Source organism: Gorilla gorilla, chromosome 11 (genome assembly GCF_029281585.2).
Source record: "Gorilla gorilla gorilla isolate KB3781 chromosome 11, NHGRI_mGorGor1-v2.1_pri, whole genome shotgun sequence".
Classification (NCBI taxonomy): domain Eukaryota; kingdom Metazoa; phylum Chordata; class Mammalia; order Primates; family Hominidae; genus Gorilla; species Gorilla gorilla.
In genome coordinates this window covers 103,298,019-103,318,967 of record NC_073235.2, presented here as the reverse complement: position 1 = coordinate 103,318,967, position 20,949 = coordinate 103,298,019, and the positions used below count along the sequence as shown (strand labels likewise).

The following is a 20,949-nucleotide window of genomic DNA, read 5'->3' as shown; positions in this document are numbered from 1 at the left end:
ATAACTAAAAAATAACCCTGAGGATTTTGTGCCCCTTTGATGGCAAAAGGAAGATAGTGCTGATTTCACCTTTTGGACACTAAGCCAAAACAAGGGACTCAAAAGTGATTTGAGATCATTGTTTTACTCAGCATGAACAATGATCCCCTGGCCTCCCAGGTGAGGAAGAAGTTGTACCATGGACATAGCTCGTGGCAGATGAGGACCAGTTGGAGGCTTTGGATGGTTACTTCCCAAAGCCTCTTCTAAATGGACCACGTGGGAGTGGCAGGAACCCAAGGACTGTGTTGTGTTTGTAGTGCTGGAGATAGCTCTTACCCACTCCCAAGAGCTGATGGCAAGCTTTCAACTTCACATTCAGAGACCTCACATCAGTGGCTTAGAATTGGCCAAGGTAGGGGTATTTACACCATGGAAATGGTCAAACACCATAAATCAGGGATTTTTCCATTACTAGCACACCATTGGCTTTGGGGGAATCCAATCCTCAGAGTTTTGCAGGTGGACAATTTTACTGAACTTTGGGCAGATTTCTGAAGAACAAAGCATGAATAGTCTCTCTTAAGTTGTTCCAGATTAATAAAAACTCTATCTTGCTTTCAAGTCATGCTGATGCAGATTTTCAGGATAACGCAAATGAAAATGAGAATTTTTGAGTTTTTGGTTCTAAACTTCATTACACTTTTGGTGAAAATTTGCATCCTAAAATATAATCATGTAGTGATCTAAACCACAGAGAATACCTAAACGATGCTAAAATTATCATTGACAATTTGGAGCTAACCTGTATTTTGTTCTGATTTGAGATTTTTAAGGTCAATCATGTATTCTTTCATTTTCTAGAAAACATAGACTTGAGACACACGGATGGACCAAGGTGTAAATGTCGAAGGGTCATCTCTGGGAATCTAAAAAAGATCAAAAGAAGAAAGATAGTTGTTAATAAAACTTTATTATATTAAAAATGCTGTAATTCAGAAGACAAATTATTATTATTATTTTTTGATACAGAATCTCGCTGTTGCCCAGGCTGGAGTGCAGTGGCATGATCTCGGCTGACTGCAACCTCCACCTCTTGAGTTTAAGCGATTCTCGTGCCTCAGCAACCTGAGTACCTGGGATTACAGGTATGCACTACCATGCCCAGCTAATTTTTGTATTTTTAGTAGAGATGGAGTTTCACCATGTTGGCCAGGCTGGCCTCAAACTCCTGGCTTCAAGTGATCCATCCACCTCAGCAACCCCAATTGCTGGGATTACAGGCGTGAGCCATTATGCCTGGCCAGAAGACAAATTGTGTTTTTTAAAAATGAACAAGTCAATGTCCATTTTATTCATATCAAAATTATATAATTCTCATATTTGTTTCAGTCCTTGAGTCATAAACCTCCTTATCCTCATAAACTTCTGTTTGGGATAAGATGCAAGTTACTCAGAAGCCCTGTAATTTCCAAGTCATAAAGTGCAATCTAATTTTAAACCAAAGTCTCACTTAGGGCTACAGAAAGCAGTTCAATAGAGGACTGGGCTTGCATGCTAGTTCCGGGTATATTTTTAGCTGCTGGAAAATGGAAGTGTACTCTGTGATTACAAGGCATATCAAGGTGTGCTCAGTGACTTGATATTTTCATTTAAGTTATTTTTATTAGTTTGCTTAACAAATACTTTCTGCATGATTGACCAGATCAGATATCTAGTTAATGTAATTTGGTTACTGAGGTAATCAAAAATACCACATCAGCTACATTTTGATAAAATGTTTAAAGAAGCAACCTACCACGTCCATTTGCTGTTAACACTGGCTCAATTAAGTGTGTTTTTCTTTGGGGTCTGAAAGAATCAAATCATAATTTGAAGAGGCTTGCTCACTTTGCAGTTGTTAAGAAGTGCACATGGAGGCCTGGCGCAGTGGCTCACGCCTGTAACCCCAGCACTTTGGGAGGCCGAGGTGGGTGGATCACGAGGTCAGGAGCTCGAGACCAGCCTGACGAAACCCCGTCTCTACTAAAACTACAAAAATTAGCCGGGCATGGTAGTACACACCTGTAATCCCAGCTACTTGGGAGGCTGAGGCAGGAGAATTGCTTGAACCCGGGAGGCAGAGGTTACAGTGAGCCAAGATCGTGCTTGGGTGACAGAGCAAGACTCCATCTCAAAAAAAAAAAAAAAAAAAAAAAGAATTGAAAAAGCGCATATGAAGTGGCAGGTGAAGGCAAAGTGAGAATTTTCACTGAAAAAGATGAACCTGCCCTGTAATATTGTCATGGTTGTCAGATCCATACCAACAACCCGAAAGTCCATGACTACAACAGGGGCCTCCCTTACCATGTCGGTGAACTGATCCACACAGGTCATCCGAATCATCTCAGGGGTTGCCGGGCTACTCAGGACGAAGGTCTTGGTGAGCCCCCTCTCTCTACGGGCAGCAGCCACTGCGTCGTACATGGCAAACAACACGGAGGACCCCAAGAACATTCCAGCCTCACCCAATCCCTGAGAGAAGAACAAAAGGCTTTCAGGAATGCGTGGTTCTTTTAGGACTAATTTGTGTACACACACACACACACACACACACACACACACACACACACACACACACACACACACACACACATATTCTCCTCTGGCTTTATAAGTGCTTCCAAATTGCCAGAATCAAATTCCCCTGCATGGTGATTTGGGTGTCCACCTCAGAGTAGCTGGTGAAAATGCAATTTGGTTACTGAGTCAATCAAAATACCACATCAGCTGATGTGAGGGGAGAGGCTACAAACTCCTGTTGCCTTTGGTGCCCTGTAGGGTGCTCCAACTCCAGCTCCTGAACATTTGTGTCTAACTCAAGGCCAAAATGAAACAATCACAATCTTTGCAGTTGAACTTGAAAGACAGTTAGGTGGTTGCCTCTTTTCATGTGTGTTAACTTCCCTAGCATAGATTGGATGCTTTTGAGTTACCATTATGGTGACGTTATATTTTAAATGATTCACCAATGCTTTTTTGTACTGATTTTTCTTCCTGCTTTCTTGCAGGTAGTCTGGTCTATGATCTGTGTCCAGGGTCCTAGTGGAGGAATGAGACAAAGGCTGGAAGCAGATAAAGGTTTCCCCAGGCTTTGGTTGTTGTCAAAATTCCAGGTTCCTCTGAGGCAAATATGGAGGGAGAAAAGGGGCCGGTAGGCAGAGGGGTTCCTCTGAGGCCGGGAGAAGGGGTGACAGTCGAGGGGTCTGGCTCCCTAGTTGGAGCAGAACTGGCAGGGGGGCAGCTAGACCCCAAGTGGCAGGATTGTGTGCTGTGTTGGGCCACCTTAGAAATGCCCACGGCCAAAGTCTGGTGTAGAAGTGGAGGCAGAGACCATTCAGGTAGGAAGTCTCGCCTTCCTAGCAATCGCGAGCTACTCCCAGGAAAGAGGGAATCCTCTGGAAACCTGAGGTTAAAGTTACCACCTGTCTGTCCAGATGTGGGCTCAGACCAGAACATAAGTTGGGGAAGTTGTGTTTTTTCTCACACTTGTACGTGAGAGCCCTTTCTTGCCAAGGTCTTTATGGGCCAGTTGAAGGCCTCTTGCTCCAGGAAGCATGGCACCAACACCTCAGATATCAATGGCTACGAACACCTCAGAGCAAAGAGTCAGGGAGAAAGTTGGTCAAAAGCCCATTTTGACTTGCAGATGGTGTGGAAGAGGCAGTGTCAGCAAGAACTGTGTCTGGAGGACAGGTGGAACGGTGCAGAAAAGCTCTGTGTGGATGGAATTTGCCTACAAGGTTAGTTTATCTCACAACGGCACTTAGCCTCATGAGCCAAGTTGTTCATTGCCTTCTTGACCCTTGTTTGGTTTAGATTTGTTTCATAATCTCTAGCAAAACGTGAAGATCTGGCTTGGCTTCTGGAGTCAGTGTCACTCCGCCACAAGAATGCTTTTCTTTTCTCTTTCTCCTTTTGGGATTTGCAGTTCAAAGGACATAGTAAATTCAGGGGATGGTTTCATAATTTCTTGCAAGAGAAAGTTGTTATGGGGTGAACTGTGTCCTCCTCAAATTCATCTGGTGAAGTCCCAATCCCCAGCACTGCAGAATGGGACTGTATTTGGAGAAGAGGGCTTTACAGAGATGATTAAGTTAAAATGAGGTCACTCAGGCATGCCCCCATCCAACATGACAGGTGTCCTTATAGGAAGAGGAAATTTGGACACAGACACACACAGAGGGAGGATCATGTGAAGAAATGGGAAGAAGATGGCTGACTACAAGCCAAGAAAAAAGGCCATGGAGAAAACCAACCTGCCAACACCTTGGTAGCGGACTTCCAGGCTCCAGAACTGTGAGAAAATAAATCTTTGTTGTTTAAACCACCCAGTCTGTACTATTTTGTTATGGCAGCCACAGCCAACTAACACGGAGGTTTAAGTTCTTACCTTGGATGAGTAGATGGCTATGGGATTTTGGGAACGCACCAAAGTGACATAGAACTCTTCTGGTATCTCAGTGACAGTGGGGATTTTGTAGTCATCTGGACTCCGAGAATAAAGCACACCTTCTGGGGAGTATTTCAGTTCTTCTCTGGTATAGAATCCCATGCCTTGAATAAATGCTCCCTCAATCTACAGCCAAAAATTTCACAGGTTATAAGAATTTGATATTGGTTGAATAAATATCCCAGTGTGAATAAATGTGGAGCTCTGGATCATAATAAGCCATTCCTATTTTTTTTTTTTTTTTGAGATGGAGTCTTGCTCTGTCGCCTAGGTTGGAGTGCAGTGGCGTGATCTCGGCTCACTGCAACCTCTGCCTTCTGGGTTCAAGCAATTCTCTTGCCTCAGCCTCCCGAGTAGCTGAGATTACAGGCACCCACCACCACACCCTGCTAATTTTTGTATTTTTAGTAGAGACAGGGTTTCACCATGTTGGTCAGGCTGGTCTCGAACTCCTGACCTTGTGATCTGCCCTCCTCACCCTCCCAAAGAGCTGGGATTACAGGCGTGAGCCACCGCGCCCAGCCAATAAGCCATTCTTGAAAGCACTGCAGTGAATTTTGCAACGGGTCCTTTGGAACTGGTGCCTGCCACCTTGCCTGGCCTCATCCTTGGGTACCCCACACTCCAGGTGCCTGACATTGGCTACAGTCCTTCTAATTCTCCAAACCCACCAGCTTCTTTCTCATCTCTGAGTCTTGGTAAACGCAGTTTCTCCTGACTGTCTTCACCCCTTCCCACCCCAACTTGTCCACCTGGCACACTCCTATTCCTCCTCCACATTTCAGCTAAAGGATTAGGGCCCCTTTGGCATCTTAAGATCCTTCCAGCACTCCCTGGTTGGATTTAGGAACTGCTTCCTCCAGGCTCACTGCACCTGGAACACACTCCTGCCCGTGGTGGAGCTTGGAGGGTATTTCATTGTTCACCTCTCACGCTCACTCTCCTCCTCTCTCTCACTAGCTTATGAGCATCTCAGGCCTGGCTTTCTTATATTCTGTTCGTCGCATTGTGCCTGGCACATAGGTTCTCCATAAATGTCTATTGAAGTAGATGAAAAAGAAGTTAACATTGAGGGAATATGAAGTAGAATAAATAGAATTAGGACACTGTAATTCATTATAATGTCTGGATTTCTCGACTTTTCTTTCTCTCTTTCTTTTTTTTTGAAAGATGGAGTCTTGTTCTGTCACCCAGGCTGGAGTGCAGCGGTGTGATCTTGGCTCATTGCAACTGCCGCCTCCCAGGTTCAAGCGATTCTCCTGCTCAGCTTTCCAAGTAGCTGAGACTACAGTCGTGTGCCACCACACCCAGATACTTTTTGTACTTTTTAAAGTAGAGATGGGGTTTCACTATGTGTTGGCCAGGCTGGTCTCAAACTCCTGACCTCAGGTGATCCACCCACATTGGCCTCCCTAAGTGCTGGGATTATAGGCGTGAGCCACTGCACCCGGCTGACTTTTCTTTATGTTACTAGGGAGAGTAGATCAATGCTAAACAGGCTAGATTGGAAGAAATAACTATATTTATTAAAAGCCATGATGAGCTCTATTTACATACATTTATGCTCCAGGAAAAAGGTTGCTTTTAAAGCGACCTTTTAAAAAAATTGGAGAGTTAACAAATTGGAGAGTTACAGTTTCCATTTTATTAAAACATGAAATGTAGGAATAAGGTAAGTAAATTTAAATGCTAAATTTGGAAATAACAATGCGTGTCTCTAAAGGAAAAGATCAAAGTCCAAGAGATTCAGCCTAACACACTTCTGGTTTTCTTTCCTTTTCCGATGGGGTAAATGTAGGGTTTTCCTGATCATCTTCCTTTTTGCATTTGCTTAAGCCATAACGAGGCAGGAATTAGCTGGGAGGAGGTGAAAAGAAACAGGGAGAGGAGGTAGGGCCTGGGGCTAGCAGTAGTTCTCAAACTTACAGGCTTAAGAGAAATTTTCGCCTAACAAAATTGTGCTAGGCCATAACAGCCCGGTACAGTTATGATGGAGTATATCTGGGCCTGGGGTGGGCCCAGGAATTCGTGTTTCCAATAAGCACTACAGGAGCTTCTGTTGCAGTGTCTAAGGGCCATCTTTTGAGAAACACTGGGGGACCAATCAAATTGTTCCTTGTAAAGCCCATCAGCCCAGCTAGCGAGGTAAACCAGTCTCTTAGGACCCAGGATGGTGAGAAGCTGCTGGCAGATGAAAGTACCATATGTCAGGGTTTGATGCCAGGGTACTCAAGCCCTCCCAGTTGCTACTCAGGTGCAGACTGTGGACCAGCTGCCTTGGCCTCACGTGGGAGCTGGTTAGCAGGTCTAGGGCAAGCCAATGTGGCTGGTCTGTTGGCCCCACTTTGAGTAACAGGGCTAGAAAAAAGCAAGGCTGTGCCAACAGCTGGGAAGGTTTCAACGCCAAGTTTAAAAAGACTTTGGGTGAGTTAATTTTATTTATTTGCAAGATAAAAATCAGAATTAAATTCAGCAAGTAGGGGGAAATTGTGTTTAAACATTTCTTTTTTTCTTAAATTTCTGTAAATCGTGCAGTCTGTTTAAACTCAATATTAATATGAACACTAATGTAACTTTATTATATCGATGTAATGTTCTAATTATGAACATATCAAAGCTAATTGAAGAAAAATTAGAAAACAGAGAATCATAAAGCAGAATAAATCATATATATTCCTGCCATGTAGATAAACCATTAACTTTTTCTTGAATTTACTTTCAGTATTTTTTCTACGTGTTGTATGCATGTACATAATAGACAGTACGTATTACAGAATACTTGCATTGATATGAACAAGATTTGGAGCATGGCAGGATGCGGTGGCTCATGCCTGTAATCCCAGCACTTTGGGAGGCTGAGGCGGAAGGACTGCTTGAGGCCAGGAGTTCAAGACCAGCCTGGCCAACATGTTGAGACCCCCGTCTCTATTAAATATAAAAAAATTAGCCAGGTGTGGTGGTGGGCACCTGCAATCCTAGCTACTCAGGAAGCTGAGGCAGGACAATCGCTTGAACCCGGGAAGCTGAGGTTGCAGTGAGCTGAGATTGCGCCACTGCACTCCAGCCTGGGTGACAGAGTGAGACTCCATCCCCCAAAAAAGGTTTAGAGCATGTTGGAAAATAGTATTCTGAATGAATAGCTGCTAAATGGGATTGAGCAAAAGTCCCTGTGGGGTGGTTCTTGAATCACACACCTGTCCAATATCCAGGGCTGGGTTTATGCTGAAAGCGGCATCCATGAAGATGTCGGTCCTAAGAAACTGTGCCAGAGAAAATAGATAATGGAAAATATTACTTATTTAAAATAAATGTTTACTAAAATTATGTACCTGTCCCTAGTTTTTCATTGGGAGGATCAAGGTTATTGTTATTTACAATGTTGATTATTCTTTACCGTGTTAGTGTTTACACTGAAGATGGTGTAATAGAAACATCAGTCTTTACCTTATGAGCCCCGTGAGACAGTCGACTTCAACCTCAACAGGCCTTCAACAGGCTGCTCCATAAACATAATATGGGTAAGCATTACCTTCCCCCTTCTCCCAGTCCATATTTGTCTGGTAGCCTCTGAGAAGAGAAATCAGGAGTGAGGAGAAGAGGCACTTTTCCCACTTGTGGTTGGATCACCCCACGGTGTGGAATCTTGGAGATGAGCAGAGCAGAAGGGCTGCCCCACAGGGGCTCCAGGCAGCATCTGCACCCAGTGGCTGGAGGCCTCCCCACCTTCTCTTGCAAGGACCATGAGGTCAGGGCCGCAAGGCTCCACCGAAGACAAGGGGAGAAGATCAGCTGGTATTGGACCCCTGCCCTCCAGTACACAGTTCCTGGGATGGGCCAGGGCATGTGTAGACAGCTGTGGTGTCCCTCCTGGTGTCCCTCCCGGCTGCTGAACAGCTGCTGCCTCTGGATTGTTCCCAGCCCCTGGCCCTCCCCCAGATCTCCTTCCCCACCCTCCACAACCCCATGACTAAGGGGTTAACACTGAGCACAGCAGAGCTCTGGCACTATCTAGACATCTGTCCAGCCTGATGAGCGCGCATCACCCCTACCCAAGTGTAGTTTAAACCAAAGTGAAAATGCCCTTTACTTGAAATATCCAGTAGCTGAGAGACTGATGGATTCTTCAAAGGCTTTTGCAATCTGAAAGAGATAATGAGTTACAAAAAAATATAAATTTGGGGAAAGTAATGGAAATGCCTTCCATGCTGGGCTTGCCTTCTCTTGTTTGTCCCAAGTTCGGCACCCACACTTCCCTGAAGCGAGACTTAGGCCTGGGTACAAGCTACAGGTCATGCTTTTCAACGGAGGTTCTTAAGGGCAGCTGCTAGCTGTACTCTGGGACTCTCTGTTTTGTAGAGCTGCTGCACAGTGTAAAGTTTATTATTTTTCACACTTTTTGGCTTTTTTTGTTTTTTTTGAGACTGGGTCTCACTCTCTCACCCAGACTGGAATGCAGTGGCCCAATCTCGGCTCACCACAACCTCCACCTCCCAGGCTCAAGGGATTCTCCTCCCTCAGCCTCCCGAGTAGCTAGGACTACATGCGCACGCCACTACTGCCTGGCTAATTTTTGTATTTTTAGTAGAGATGGGGTTTCACCATGTTGGCCAGGCTGATCTCGAATTCCTGACCTCAAATGATCCACCCCCCCCTCAGCCTCCCAAAGTGCTGGGATGAGAGGTGTGAGCTACTGTGACCGGCCACTTTTTGGCTTTTTAAATTAGGGAGAGGGCCAGGCTATATTTAAGTACTTCTATATAGGTATGTACATAGGTACTTTTACCCTGCTTTGTTCCTAAATAATTTGGCTGTCTCAATATATGATTATGTCAGTTTTCCTGCTAGAGTAAACTGTATAGGGTGGGGAATAATAATCAAGATGGTAATAATAACTATTATTATTAGAAACTCAATAATCCTTTGATCTTAGGACTACTATTATCTCCATTGTACAGGTAAGAAAACTCCACGACCCTGAGGCTATGGTCTGAATGTTTGTGTTTGCTCAAAATTCTTATGTTGAAATCTCAATCCCCCAGGGTGATGGTATTAAGGGGTGGGGTCCTTGGGAGGTGATTAGGTCAGGAGGGCAGAGCCCTAATGAATGAAATTAGTTAGTGACTTCATAAAAGAGGCCCTAGAGAGCTACCTTGCCCCTTCCATCCTGTGAAAACACAGTAAGAAAGCCTCATCTGTGGACCAGGAAATGGGCCCTCACCAGACACTAAATCTGCAGAGGCCTTGATCTTGGACTTCACAGCTTCCAGAACTGTGAGAAATGAATTTCTGTTGTTTATAAGCCACCCAGCCTACAGTACTTTTTTTTTTTTTTTTACAGCAGCCAAACAGACTCAGATGGGGTAAGTGACTTGCCCCATAGGCTAGTGGTGATGAAACAGGGACAGCAACCCTAGGTGTGCCTTACTTTACAGCCCATCCTGCTCTTATGCTCAGTGAGAAATGAGGCTCTGAAATAAAGCCAGGTTTCAATGTATACAGTCATCTCTTTTACCCTTTTGAAAAAATAGAAGTAAATGCCAGTACATGCTTTGTTTCTTGAAGGGGCACCACCCATCAGCCCATGTGTCTAGGACTGTTTCCTATCTGGATGTAGTTGCCTTTCTGGAAAGGGGTAATGTAGAGAACACTCATCCAATCCTCCCATTTTCCTTTAGGGTTTTTCCTGATGATGGGATGAAGACGGGCCATAAGAGTTTGGCAGGCATTCTAAAAATAAACATTTGAAATAATGTCAGAAATAAAAGGCACAAGGAATAGCAAAATGTTAACTCTTTAAATTGATTCAAATGCAGACCATCAGTTTGGTGAACCTGCTTACTAGTCATCTAGACAGGGTTTCCTAAATTTGAGTAATATATGGCATTCTCTTCAAAGGAAAACATATTCTGTGAATCCTAAATTATAATAGTTATATAATTCTCATATATATTTTATATTTATAAAATATATATTACATATAATAAAAATATAATTATTTTTATTATGTTTTAATATATGCTAACATGAAGCTGGGTAGAGTCTCCTTAGAGTTATAGCTCTTTTATAACTAGAAAACAAACACATAATCACAGAGTGTGCACACCCATCTATATGCCAATGAAACTCAAAATAACAACATTAATTTAGTTGATCGATGATATTGTTTTCTGGAGCTAAACTGCTGCTTGGAATGTGGAAAAAGTATTGACTGCTGTGGCAAAGGTACTTTGGAGTTTGACATGCCTATTATGTGCTAGTGGATGGATTGATTTTCTCCCCACTCTTCCTACTGAAATTGCCACTATATTCATTTGCATTTTATATCTTGCCATCGTCCGCTCACCACTGGGCAAGAAAACATCATTTACATATGAAGTCCATCTCTGCTCTTGTTGCTTTGGGACAAAGCATACTCTTGGTCTCAAATGTGGACAGAGATCTCATGGCAATATTACAGTTATAAAGCAGTCATTCAGATGATACAAAATATACCTGTACTTATTTTAATTTTTAAAAGTTTATCATTAAAATGAAAATAAAAATCGTTGAGGTAAAATCTTGGATTCTTGAGATTACACCTGCTGACTCCTGAGTGTCTGTGGACCCCAGCATGGCTTCCACTTGTAATTCCAATACAATTCCATTCCGATCTCTGCCCTCACTCATTTATCTCAGCCTCAGTGTGAGACCCCATCTCAAAACAACAACAAAAAACCAAAACAAACAAACAAACAAAAAAACCCCTCAGCTTTTGCTGTATGTTTCTTTTGAAAATCTGATGTGATTGTTGGCTGAAAAAAAATCTAGAGACTTGGGTTGCTGTAGGTCTTGGTGAGCCTTGAAAGCTCTTCATAATCAACCCACCATGCAAGCCCGCTGAGGAGCTGCAGGCTGTCTGAAGGACACGCAGATGACCAGTCGTCACCCTTTTCATTCCAAGGAGCACTCTGTCAATCTGCTGGGTGCGTTTCTGCCTGAGCCAGATGGAAGCTAGTGAATGGAAAGCCTTTTGTTCCCTTTAGAGTTTTCCTACATTTTTGGACTCCAGATGAAGAATTTTACTTTGTTTCAAACGTGGCTTGGCAATGATCACATAGTCCTAAAAGAAGTTTTCATGTCGTAATTTGAACTGTATCCATTATAAAAAGAATCTTATTCTTACATGCATTTTTTTTGGTGCAACCATCAACACTATCTATTTCTAATACTTTCTCATCAACCCCAACAGAAACTCTACAACCATTAAGCAATAACTCCCTCCTGGACCCTACAACCTGGTCCCTCCTTCCAGCTCCTCTAACCTCTAATCTCTAGGCTTGAAAAGGAACCCATCTATAAGGGCTTCCTGCAAGGGGTGAAGTGCCTTAATAGGAAGAGACTGGAGGGGACTTGGCACTCAGGGTGGCGCTGGGGCATTGCACAAGAGGCTAAAGCCAGAGGAGAGGCCCTGCCCATGCCCAAGATGCCTGGGAGGGACTCTCAGAAGGCATCAGATGTAACATGGCCAGATTACACTGATGCCAGCCAGGTAAGGTCTTTTCTGCTTTTTACCTCTATGCCCTTCTCTCCTCTGACTCTACAGGGGTCTGAAAAGTAGGTTAAGAAGCTGGAGGGGCTGGAGGGGAATGGAAAAAGTACAGGGAGGGAGATGGGGAGAAGCCACCCCTACCCTCTTTCTACCTGAAGGCCCAGATGGGAGGTAGCAGAGACACTGCAATTTGAAGTACATTTTGGAATTTTGGATTAGACATTTTAATTATTGAAATGAGGTTATTTCTGCAAATAAAAGAGATCAATGGAGTTTTAATTATCTTAGAGTAAATAGAAAGCTCTAGTTAGATTTTATTCAGGGGAAAGAAAGAGGAAGCCCACAGAGGGAACCTGAATCAGCCTTGGGAGGAGAAAGCGTGAAGCTGTTTCCTGCGGCATGCCTTGGAGTGTCACGTGGCACTCTTTCACAGTAACAGTTTCATGTGTTTATTTATTGTCTGCTGGAATGTGAGCTCGGGCTCTTTGGATTTTTGTCCTGTTTCACTTATTGCGACACCCCTAGTGCTTAGAACAGGATCTGGCACCCGGTAAGCCTCAGTAAATGTTTGTTAAACCCATGTTGAATCAATAAAATAGTTGTGAGGTCACACAAATTTATGACTTTCATATGATGACTCATCAAAAATCATCATAAAATACAGAAAATTTTCAAAAAATATTTTTGTTTCCTCATTTTTTTGGGTGTCCCTGCCTTACCATGCCTGAGACCATAGCTAGTTGTTTATTGGGTGTGTCTTTGCATCGTGTGCTTGCAAGGCAATTAACATCTGGATGAAAGGTGAAAAAATGGACTTAGTCATTTACATGGTTTTATCAAAATTTGAGTTTTCCAGAGCATTTTCCTTGAGCAGTTTTCTTTATTGCAAAACTTCTCAGAGCCGTTAATATGCAATATGCCTTAGTGGTGGCTCATGTCTGTAATCCCAGCACTTTGGGAGACCAAGGCAGGCGAATCACCTGAGGTCAGGAGTTTGAGACCAGCCTGGCCAACATGGTGAAACCCCCATCTCTACTAAAAATACAAAAATTAGCCAGGCCTGGTGGCAAGTGCCTGTAATCCCAGCTACTTGGGAGGCTGGGGTAGGAGAATCGCTTGAACCTGGGAGGTGAAAGCTGCAGTGAGCTGAGATTGCACCAGTGCACTTCAGCCTCGGTGACAGAATGAGACTCCATCTCAAAAAGAAAAAAAAAAAGTGCAATATGCCTTATAAGCCTCTATGAGTGGATGTAGTAAGCATGCAACATTTTCCATATTTGTTGACTGTAGAATCCTTTGTTTTTTCCACTGAGCATTTCATGGGACCACTATCCCAAGGAGCATAATTTGGGAAGCCATGGTTCATATGATATATGAATATATTTCACAGGCTCAAAGCTTCTCTTTTCATCCAAGTGCTTGTCATTTTGTGGAGATGGTCTCTATGGGTGACTAATGGCCAATCAGTAGTTTTCTGGTAGAGAGGAAGATGGTGGTGGCTTTACTCTATAACCCCTGTAATCCACCCAGCAATTCTATGAGGTGGGTGGTGTTCATATCTCCAGTTTTGCAAAAGAGGACACAGATACCTAGAGAGGTTAATGACTGGACTGAGCCCTTTGTGGAACCAGGATGGGATAACCCTGCATTGCTCTGGTGTGCTGGGGTGAGAGAACAGAGAGAGTCTCAGATAAGATGAAGGGAGGTTGCTGAAGATGCAGGTTTTCACATGCAACAGAACAATTAACTATAAAAACAGCTCAGCACGGCAGGAGGAGCACTAAATGGGAGCCTCAGAAAACCTGAAGCGGAGCCTTGGCTCTGTCAGTCATTAGCCAAATGTCCTAGAACTTGACTTTTCTTGGCCTCGGTTTCATCTTCCACAAACGAAAGGATGGGACAATGTTCTTTCCAGCACTGTCTCTGAGTTACTGGAAAATGAAAGAAAAGTCACCTGCACAGCCTTTCCATTGATGTCTGTCCCCATTGATCCTGATGTGAAGACGCCATTGGGCACCGTGACTGTGCTTGTTTCGGACAGGTGTATGTACGACTGGGGGATATTGAGTTCGCGACTAGCCACCTGCCAGAAGCAGAAGAAAAACATTTATTGTATGGACTTTAAGCCCCTCCCCCAAATTAAAAGTTACAATCTTTTGAGAACTGAGTATAAACCTGGCTATTCTTCTATGGAGACAAACATTTTAGCTGGTATCTTGAGTTTATATGTAGATTAGTGCACTTGAAGACTTTAAGTGACATTGTTAAAGACACATTCCTTTTCAGAGACATGTGGCCAACTGATGCTTTCTTTTAATGCCACTCTCATGGAAGCCATGTGTCAGGATGGTCACTCTGAGACATCTAGTGTAGTAGGACAGGTGCAGGCAGGCTCGAGACCCTTGTCTTAATGTTTCACCTTCATCTTCTCCTTGTGGTTTACAGATAATTTAGCAGATTATGTTTCCTTCATGGGACATTTTGGAGGTATAAGGGTTTTGTTGTGAAGAAGCAAGATATATGCAAAGAAGGCCCTGTGGATTTGTGTGATTTCCTAATTCCAAGTATACTATTAAATAATATTCTTTCCTTAAAGAAAATGTCTTCTCTCTATCTCTCATGGGGAGTGAAGCTTTGTTTCCCATGCACGTTTTTTAATCAAGTGTCTTATTTCACATTTAAAAAAAGTGAAAATTTCTTATTTCACATTTAAAAAAAAGGGCAAATTTCTGAATGCAGTAATCTCTTGCTCTTTCAACCATATTTGAAACATTTTCTTAAATTGGCACACCTAAGGGCCAGTCATGTAATGTTCCTAAGTAGATTGTTAATTCTAAGAGCATAATTTTTTATCCTACTAAATGCACTCACTTCTAATTGAGGATTTGGATGAACACAGTATTGCTCTGAGCAGTTGCCAGAAAGCTTACAAGTATCTTATCTTTGAAATCTGGAATCACATTTTTTCAGAAGACCTGTGGACTTGATTCTGTTGTATGCAGGAAGAACAACAGAAAGTATTTCCTTAATTCTAGGCTGAGCATGGTGGCTCATGTCCGTATTCCGTGCACTTTGGGAGGCAGAGCGGGGTGGACGGCTTGAGCTCAGGAGTTCAAAACCAGCCTAGGTAACATGGTGAGACCCTGTCTCTACAAAAAATACAAAAATTATCTGGGTGTGGTGGTGCACACCTATAGTTGCAGCTGCTCAGGAGGCTGAGATGGGAGAATTGTTTGAGCCCAGGAGGTTGAGGCTGCAGTGAGCTGTGATTGTGCCAATGCACTCACTCCAGCCTGGACAACAGAGTGAGACCCTGTCTTAAAAAAATAATAATTTCCTCATCCTAACACTTATTTCCCTCAGTCCCCTGAATTTTTGCCTTCCTAAAGTCAGAAGTTTTACAATTGACTTGTGCATTTAGTGTGACGGTATTTCTCAAGAAAAAGCTGTTAAGTTGAATGTAACATGCATATTCTTCTATATTGGAGAAGACAGACACTGATCTCACCTGAATCATTTTGGTGTACAGGCCTTGTCCCAGTTCACAGCCACCATGAGTCACCAAGACAGAGCCATCTAGATAGATGTGAACGAGAGCGGCTGCCTGGAGGGAAATAATTATACCAGTTTGGGAATTGATTCAGCAAATGTTGTTGTGAGTGTAGCCTAGGTTGCTGGATGAACAGTCTTGTTTCATTAAGCCAATCTTTTGTTTTTTCTTCTTTTACAATTTAAATATCTTTATTTCATTAAAATATACCGGAGAATATTATATTATTCTGGAGAAGAAAGGTATTATTAGCGGCCACAGACAACCTCTTGCAAGGCTTCAAAACCATCAATGTAGATAGATGAATGTGTTTATTGTCCATCACACCAGTCTTCTGCCTACTGGAGGTCTTGTGTGGTTGCCTTGGGAGCTGCTTCTCCAAAGCCCCAACCCACAAACACTTTATAATTCTTCCCTCCCTGGGCATGAAAGTATAATTTTAAAGCAAATATATCTCACATGAGTAAATTTCCAGGCACAGCCTCTTCTTGCTACTAGAGGAACTGGAAAAACCTTGAGATGTTTTAATGGTTTCCAAACACTGATCTTTTAGAATCACATGGTTGGGGTCCCATTCTGGAAATTCCAATTTGGTGGCAGGAGTGACAGGTTGGAGGTGAATTCCAAATACCCATTTTTTTTTAAACTCTCAGGTGATTTTGATGATTGGCCAGGTTTGGGATCCACTGATTTAGTCCGAATTCTTTACTTTGCACATGGGGAATAGAAGCCTAGAGAGGGGGAGGCTTGGTAAAACTCAGCTATCTGATTTGTGGTAAAATCAGGACTGGAGCCCATAGCTCCTAGTTTGAGCCCAGTGATCTTGGCGACCATGCCATGTTGCCTTTTCAAACTAATTGCTGTTGTCCATCTCTGGGGCTGGTGGTTCTAATTGAAGAATCTATAGAATGTGCATGTGGTTCCAGGGATCAGACTGCAGGAAGAAGGAGGCTGGCTACGTAGGGTGGTTCTGCAAGTGGCTGGAATCTTTCTTTAGAGCAATCCCCATCATATGATCATGTACGTGGCCAGGATCCTACTTCCTTGTTGATGCCTGTACCCCTGCCACCAAGCATTCAAATATCAACGAACTCATCTCTTCCAGTCTCCAGAATATGACACTGTATTTGCAGAATCATTAAGTTCTCTACAAGAACTTTTGAACTTTGTGTTTTCACCTCCAAGACAATCTAACAAGAGTAGTGGATGACCCTGTATAAATGAGTATTGCCATGTGCTTTCAGATACCATGCTAGATTTTGTGTTGATAATTATGTAAGCACCAAGTACAATTACTTTAATTGATGGAGCATATTAGAGCCAAGAGGTGAGACAGTGACCCACAGACTTTTAGAATTAAAAACTTCCCAGTGACTTGTGAAGCAGCAGCCAGAGCCATTATCATTTTGTGAGTGAGGATTTGGTTTTAGAAAAGCAACATCATTCACCACATTAAATTAATGTTATTATTTTGAATGCTACTGGCATTAATAGATTATTTTTAGTTATTATGCAAATTTGCTTGTGTTTTATAAAGGCATGAGCAAAAGAAGCTTATTCCTTGGTTTTTGGTTATATATAGTTGATGAACATTAACATAAATAATTTAAGCAACTTTTGAGAGTCCACAAAAATGTTCTTCTTAAAGGTCTCAGTGTTACTCTGGCTTGAGAAGTACTAGCTGGGGGGAAACATGAATACCTGCTCCAGGGAGTGCAGTACTCATGGCCTTTCCCCCACTCCTTGTTTGGCTTCCTACCTTGTTAGTGGACTCTGGGGAAGGGTGTGCACAGGAAGTAATTTGGTAAGAGAGAGCTTGGGCATACCTCATTCACACCATGAAGGGGGCGTGTGTTCTTTCCTTTGCATGGGTTTGGTTATGGGGACATTTCAGAGATTAATAGGAGTAGAAAAAAATAAAAGAATCAGACACTGAACACCGTCTCCACACCCCCCCCCGCCCGCCCCCCCCACACACAGAAACAAACTAGTTATGGTGAAACTAAAAAGGAGGCCAGGTAGTCACTGAGCCTCATTATAGTAGCTACAAGTGCTCTGTCTGTTCTCATGTGGTTTTGAAAACTGTCTTCAGATGACCCTGCTGCTCTCACTAAGGAACTAGGAAAGAGGAAGCGATCCTCTTGTTACTCCCAGTTTTCTCATGGATTTGAAATTTGGCTCCATACCCCAATACCCATGTTTGGGGCCATTCTATACCAGCCCAGAACCCCTGGGCTGGACTTTACTGTTGATTGCTTTCAGTGTGACCGTCAGGTCTGCCCTAGCACTTGCGGTCCTCAACGCTTGCCTAAACCCACTCAGTTTCCTGCTAAGGAAACTGCCCCAGTTCTTTTCTCTATCCCCAGAGGGTATCATCCCTTGTTGCACATGATTGATCTTCTCAGGCAGCAGGTCATTTGGAAAAAAGCTTTTGATGAGAAGGCCCCTCTCCCAGTCTCACCTGATTGTAGTAAGCTGTGGGGATCCCAATGGAAAATTTCATGGGGACTCCGGCAAGTCCCCTCTTCTTCCAGTAATTCTTTTTGTTAAATTCCTCTGCGGCCAGTTTCCTAGCATAGAATGAAGATTTCTCCAGACATTCTTTCCAGCATCTTCGCAATGGCTCTGGATTAAATGTCTGCTTAAAGGCTGTTTTGCTAATTTTCTTATACATGTTTATTTCTCTAACCTGAAAGATGAGAAAATAAAATGGATTTTAGGGATAGATGCTTGTTTCCCATGTGCCGTGTGTGTTTTTATTATATGCCTGATATGCAGGAAGTCTTTCTAAAGAAAGAAAACTATTTAAATGGCTATAAAATGCAAGTGCAAGTGTACATGTATAAACATCAGAGTAATAATAATAACAGTAGAAACTAGTCTTGAGCATTCCATATGCACCAGGCTCTAGACTAAGTGTATTATCTAGTTAACATCACAATCACCCTGAGAAATAGTAGGCTCCAACCATTGTGAACTCTGTCACAAGTTTGTCAGTGGCGAGACAAAATTCTCCTGATTCAAAATCCTTTTACACCCACACAATGTTGCCTCATTCTTAACTGTTCTCAAATTAGCTCCTCAAAGTTTTGAATTGTGGTAGATTATCTGCACAAATGGTCGTAACCGTTCTGTGCTCTCTATCCCCTGGGTGGCTTCACACTGATTCTAAAGCATGGCTTGCTCTAGCCAATGGGACAACAAGTATGTGAGGTGGACAGAGATTTGAAAAGCACTCGTACACCAGGGCTTGCCATGCTGTTCATGGCAGCTCTGTGACCACCACCACAAGAATGAATCTGGGCTGGCATACCGGAGGGTGAGAGACTCCGTGGCATGGAGATGCGCCTTCCTGGCTGAGGCATCCTAGACGAACCAGAGTGACGACCACCAGACATGTCAGTGAAGCTACCTTAGACCATGAAGCTCCAGTTGCTCTGGCCCAGACCAGAAGAGCTACCCAGCTGACCCACAGAATCATAAAAAATACTGTTGTTTTTAGACACTAAGTTTTGTGGTTGACTTACTACATAGCAAAAGCTAACTGATACATAGATGATGTGCTTTATTTTTTTTGAATCCACATAGGGGTTGATATAATGCATATATAGGCATTTAAGATATATTGGAACAATGATCTCAGCATTTTATTAGGGCGTTATGACTTATTACCTCTTCAGGGGGTAAGTTGCATTGAGATGCCACAGCAGTTATGTAAGCTTCGACCATCACCATACCCTGAGGAAAGCCAAATCCTCGAAAGGCTGTGTTGGATGGCAAATTTGTTTTGCAAGCCCTACCCCGGCACCGGAAATTAGGAATACAGTATGCATTTTCAGATTTCAGCACAATGAACTCCACCACCTGAGTTGAAGCAAAACAAAGTGAAATTTCACATCTGACAAATATTCAAAACCACTTATCTGAATTTTATCTAATTTGAACCTGTCACAGAAGTTATCTGATTTGTAAGACAAATCTTTATTCAAATAAAGTGTAACACATACAGTTCAACTGGTAACCTATGGGAAAGGCATGTTTCTCACCATCTCAGACTCATCAGGAGTGCACCCGCCATTGACGTAATATTCGACATCAGCAGCTTTTATCACACCATTGTTCATGAATCCAATCTGCAAAGTGATGGCAAGTAAGACAATTTTCTCAATAGTCCTTCTTTGCAATGAAATCATGCTATACACAAACACATCTTGTCACAATTGTCAATGCACGCTTAGCTTATATACATGATTGGATGTGACAGTAACCAGAGGAATATCAATGATGGTGCCCAAGTTGAACATGATACCAACAGAAAGTTTTGGGTAGTTTTAGACAACGTCTAAATATCCCTTTCAAGTGGTGTGGGATGTAGTAATTGTCTTTACTATTGGTTGGTTAGCACTGAACAATGTCTTAGGCAGTTTGCTAAACTTTTGCTTTTACTTACTTTGTATTTTCCGAGGAGTGGGTGGCGGCCAGCAGTTATCAGCATGTCATCACCACGTTCTAGGATAAACCGGATTGGACGGCCAGTCCTACAGGAAATGACTGTTAATACTCTGGATGCTTCATAAAGTTGTAGAAACATAGAGTTGGGGGAGGGGGACTTGAGATAATCTAGCTTATTGGTTTTCATTGAGGGTAGTAACATTCCTTAGACAAACTCCTTGGAAGTATGTGCGGCATTAGTATTCTTTAAAAAAGATCCTAATTATTCTGGTTTAGTCATGTCTGAGAACTTACATATTGCGATGATACATTATTTGGTTATAAGTTACTTTCTTTTTTATATTATACTAAGGAATTGTATTATTGTTTTGCAATTATGTATAGTAGGTTTTATTGTTGTGAATTATACTTTGAGATAGTTAAGAGAGCATTAAAATATTAGGTTGGTGCAAAAGTAATTGCAATTTTAAATATTTGCCTTAAAGGGGATGTTGAGGCTTAAAGCATTGAGCTCCAGTGCTCCATCGAGCATAACCTTCCTTGCATTCAGACTCCCCTTTCATAAAATGTCCATTGAGGACTCCTCCAGTTTCTGATGGAATGTTCCCAGTGCCTGCAAACGTGCAATTTACAGGACAGTCTTTCCTATTGTTGGAAAGTGCCAATGAGCTAAGATGTTCATGGTTTTTCTTTTTGTAGAAGTAGCCTGGGATAAGTTAGTTTAAGTAAGTGAACTTTGGTAGTTACAAGGTTCACAAAAGTCATGGCTATTCCAGTGTTTGGGTATTCCAGCTGGATGACACAGAGGCTGAGTGAACATTCCCAGGTGGTTGCAGAGACCCTGCTTTATTTCATGACAAACTCTGTCTCTTTTGCGACTGGGGTTTGGCCTTCCTTCCACGTGGCCAACCTCAGCTGAGTTGAAAGCTGAGATGAAAGCTAGGCTGC

At 42.7% G+C, this 20,949-nt stretch overlaps 1 protein-coding gene across 1 annotated transcript in view; it reads right to left on the bottom strand.

The window, feature by feature from the left end:
• Positions 1-790: 790 nt before the first annotated feature.
• The window catches only part of LOC115933782 (aldehyde oxidase 4-like), a 72,266-nt gene continuing 52,107 nt past the window's right edge, over positions 791-20,949 (bottom strand). The window contains 13 exon segments of the mRNA XM_031008849.2: positions 791-908; positions 2,326-2,493; positions 4,412-4,597; positions 7,666-7,723; positions 7,916-8,038; positions 8,559-8,611; positions 10,118-10,198; positions 13,954-14,082; positions 15,508-15,603; positions 18,011-18,238; positions 19,222-19,413; positions 19,596-19,682; positions 20,000-20,087. Coding sequence (XP_030864709.2) covers positions 840-908; positions 2,326-2,493; positions 4,412-4,597; positions 7,666-7,723; positions 7,916-8,038; positions 8,559-8,611; positions 10,118-10,198; positions 13,954-14,082; positions 15,508-15,603; positions 18,011-18,238; positions 19,222-19,413; positions 19,596-19,682; positions 20,000-20,087 — 1,558 coding nt within the window. The 3' untranslated portion in view covers positions 791-839.